Source organism: Helobdella robusta (genome assembly GCF_000326865.2).
Source record: "Helobdella robusta unplaced genomic scaffold HELROscaffold_1627, whole genome shotgun sequence".
Classification (NCBI taxonomy): Eukaryota; Metazoa; Annelida; class Clitellata; order Rhynchobdellida; family Glossiphoniidae; genus Helobdella; species Helobdella robusta.
The window spans coordinates 1-3,340 of NW_008703910.1; the positions used below are offsets into that span (position 1 = coordinate 1).

At 30.5% G+C, this 3,340-nt stretch overlaps 1 protein-coding gene across 1 annotated transcript; it reads left to right on the forward strand.

Moving 5' to 3' along the window:
- Positions 1-68: 68 nt before the first annotated feature.
- HELRODRAFT_184644 (hypothetical protein) lies at positions 69-2,999 on the forward strand (the record flags this gene model as incomplete). The annotated part of the gene is made up of 9 exons (XM_009015804.1): positions 69-246; positions 352-378; positions 834-1,055; positions 1,162-1,188; positions 1,647-1,868; positions 1,974-2,000; positions 2,456-2,677; positions 2,783-2,809; positions 2,974-2,999. 9 exons carry the CDS (start codon positions 69-71, stop codon positions 2,997-2,999), a joined length of 978 nt encoding a protein of 325 aa, XP_009014052.1.
- Between the last annotated feature and the right edge of the window lie 341 nt (positions 3,000-3,340).

Here is a 3,340-nt window from a genome sequence, read left to right on the forward strand (position 1 = left end):
AATTTTTCCAATTTCAATTTTCAGGTTGTTCGTGGACTACATACACCAACCTCCAATTGTTCGGAGGAATGGTTCAATCTTCAGTGACTTCATTACCTGCCTGCCAAAATCTTTGTGCCAGTACTCCAGGATGTCAAGCCATTGAATGGGTTCCTAATAACGGCGTAGGCTCGCAATGTTTCACATTCACTTCTTCAGCTGTTCCGACTATCAGCGCATCTGGAATTAACCATTACATTTGTTCAGGTTGAAAGTAACAAAATATTTTTATTTAAAGACACGCAATAATAATTTATAAATATAAACTACTTTTATTCAATCTTTTTCTAATTATTCGTTATTTTTACGCAGGGACTACCGCGGTCACATCAACTCCAGGTAAAATTACCATAAAAAGATTGGTGTAATATCATAAACTAAACATCGAAAAATCTATAACTTTATCTTTGTCAAGTTTAATAGTTATTATGGTATGAAATTACACCCAAATAAAATAAACATTTTCAACATTATGATTATCTTTTACCCATAACTAACCAATTAGATTTTATACTTTCCAAAATATCTTAATTACACAGAATCACCAGGGTTTTATTATAATCTTATATTTAAGCCAAATTGTTTTTCATCGTTCACATTTTTTTCATCTGAAAACTTGAGATCCGAAAATTCCAGCATTAGATTGTTGTCAATAATGTTCAACAGCTCATACAACACTCAATAAAAACAAGAATTTTCATCAAAAATTAACTGGCTTAATTCTTACAAATATGTTCCTTTTCAACTGAGAAAAACTTTAGTTATGAACAATCATTCCAAATTTCATTTTTCAGGTTGTTCGTGGACTACATACACCAACCTACAAATGTTCGGAGGAGTGGTACAACCTTCAGTGACTTCATTACCTGCCTGCCAAAATCTTTGTGCCAGTACTCCAGGATGTCAAGCCATTGAATGGGTTCCTAATAACGGCGTAGGCTCGCAATGTTTCACATTCACTTCTTCAGCTGTTCCGACTATCAGCGCATCTGGAATTAACCATTACATTTGTTCAGGTTGAAAGTAACAAAATATTTTTATTTAAAGACACGCAATAATAATTTATAAATATAGACTACTTTTATTCAATCTTTTTCTAATTAATTCGTTATTTTTACGCAGGGACTACCGCGGTCACATCAACATCAGGTAAGATTACTGTAAATATATAAAGTTATATAAATAAACTTAACATCAAAAAATCTATTTCTTTTTTTTTCTTGTCAAGTTTAATAGTTATTATGGTGTGAAATTACACCAAAATAAAATAAACTTTTTCAACATTGTGATTATCTTTCACCCATAACTAACCAATTAGATTTTATACTTTCCACAATATCTTAATTACACAAAGAATCACCAGGGTTTTATTATAATCTTATATTTAAGCCAAATTGCTATTCATCGTTCACATTTTTTTCATCTGAAAACTAGATATCCAAAAATTCCAGAATTAGATTATTGTCAATAATGTCCAACAGCTCAAATAACACTCAATAAAAAAAGAATTTTATCAAAAATTAACTGACTTAATTCTAAAAAACATGTTCATTTTCAACTGAGACAAATTATAGTTATTGAAAATTTTTCCAAATTTCAATTTTCAGGTTGTTCGTGGACTACATACACCAACCTCCAATTGTTCGGAGGAATGGTTCAATCTTCAGTGACTTCATTACCTGCCTGCCAAAATCTATGTACCAGTACTCCAGGATGTCAAGCCATTGAATGGGTTCCTAATAACGGCGTAGGCTCGCAATGTTTCACATTCACTTCTTCAGCTGTTCCGACTATCAGCGCATCTGGAATTAACCATTACATTTGTTCAGGTTGAAAGTAACAAAATATTTTTATTTAAAGACACGCAATAATAATTTATAAATATAGACTACTTTTATTCAATCTTTTTCTAATTATTCGTTATTTTCACGCAGGGACTACAGCGGTCACATCAACTCCAGGTAAAATTACCATAAAACGTTTGGTGTAATATCATAAACTAAGCATCGAAAAATCTATAACTTTATCTTTTGTCAAGTTTAATAGTTATTATGGTATAAAATTACACCAAAATAAAATAAACATTTTCAACATTATGATTATCTTTCACACATAACTAACCAATTAGATTTTATACTTTCCAAAATATCTTAATTACACAAAATCACCAGGGTTTTATTATAATCTTATATTTAAGCCAAATTGTTTTTCATCGTTCACATTTTTTTCATCTGAAAACTTGAGATCCGAAAACTCCAGCCTTAGATTGTTGTCAATAATGTTCAACAGCTCATACAACACTCAATAAAAAAAAATTTTTCATCAAAAATTAACTGGCTTAATTCTTACAAATATGTTCCTTTTCAACTGAGACAAATTTTAGTTATGAACAATTTTTCCAAATTTCATTTTTCAGGTTGTTCGTGGACTACATACACCAACCTCCAATTGTTGGGAGGAATGGTTCAATCTTCAGTGACTTCATTACCTGCCTGCCAAAATCTTTGTGCCAGTACTCCAGGATGTCAAGCCATTGAATGGGTTCCTAATAACGGCGTAGGCTCGCAATGTTTCACATTCACTTCTTCAGCTGTTCCGACTATCAGCGCATCTGGAATTAACCATTACATTTGTTCAGGTTGAAAGTAACAAAATATTTTTATTTAAAGACACGCAATAATAATTTATAAATATAGACTACTTTTATTCAATCTTTTTCTAATTATTCGTTATTTTTACGCAGGAACTACAGCGGTCACATCAACATCAGGTAATATTACCGTAAAAATTTGAAGTCATATTATAAACTTAACATCAAAAAATCTTTCTTTTTTCTTTTGTCAATTTAATAGTTATTATGGTGTGAAATTACACCCAAATAAAATAAACATTTTCAACATTATGATTATCTTTTACCCATTACTAACCGATTAGATTTCATACTTTCCACAATATCTTAATTACACAAAATCACCAGGGTTTTATTATAATCTTATATTTAAGCCAAATTGTTATTTCTCGTTTACATTTTTTTCATCTGAAAACTAGATATCCAAAAATTCCAGAATTAGATTATTGTCAATAATGTCCAACAGCTCAAATAACACTCAATAAAAAAAGAATTTTATCAAAAATTAACTGACTTAATTCTTAAAAACATGTTCATTTTCAACTGAGACAAATTATTGTTATTGAAAATTTTTCCAAATTTCAATTTTCAGGTTGTTCGTGGACTACATACACCAACCTCCAATTGTTCGGAGGAATGGTTCAATCTTCAGTGACTTCATTACCTGCCTGC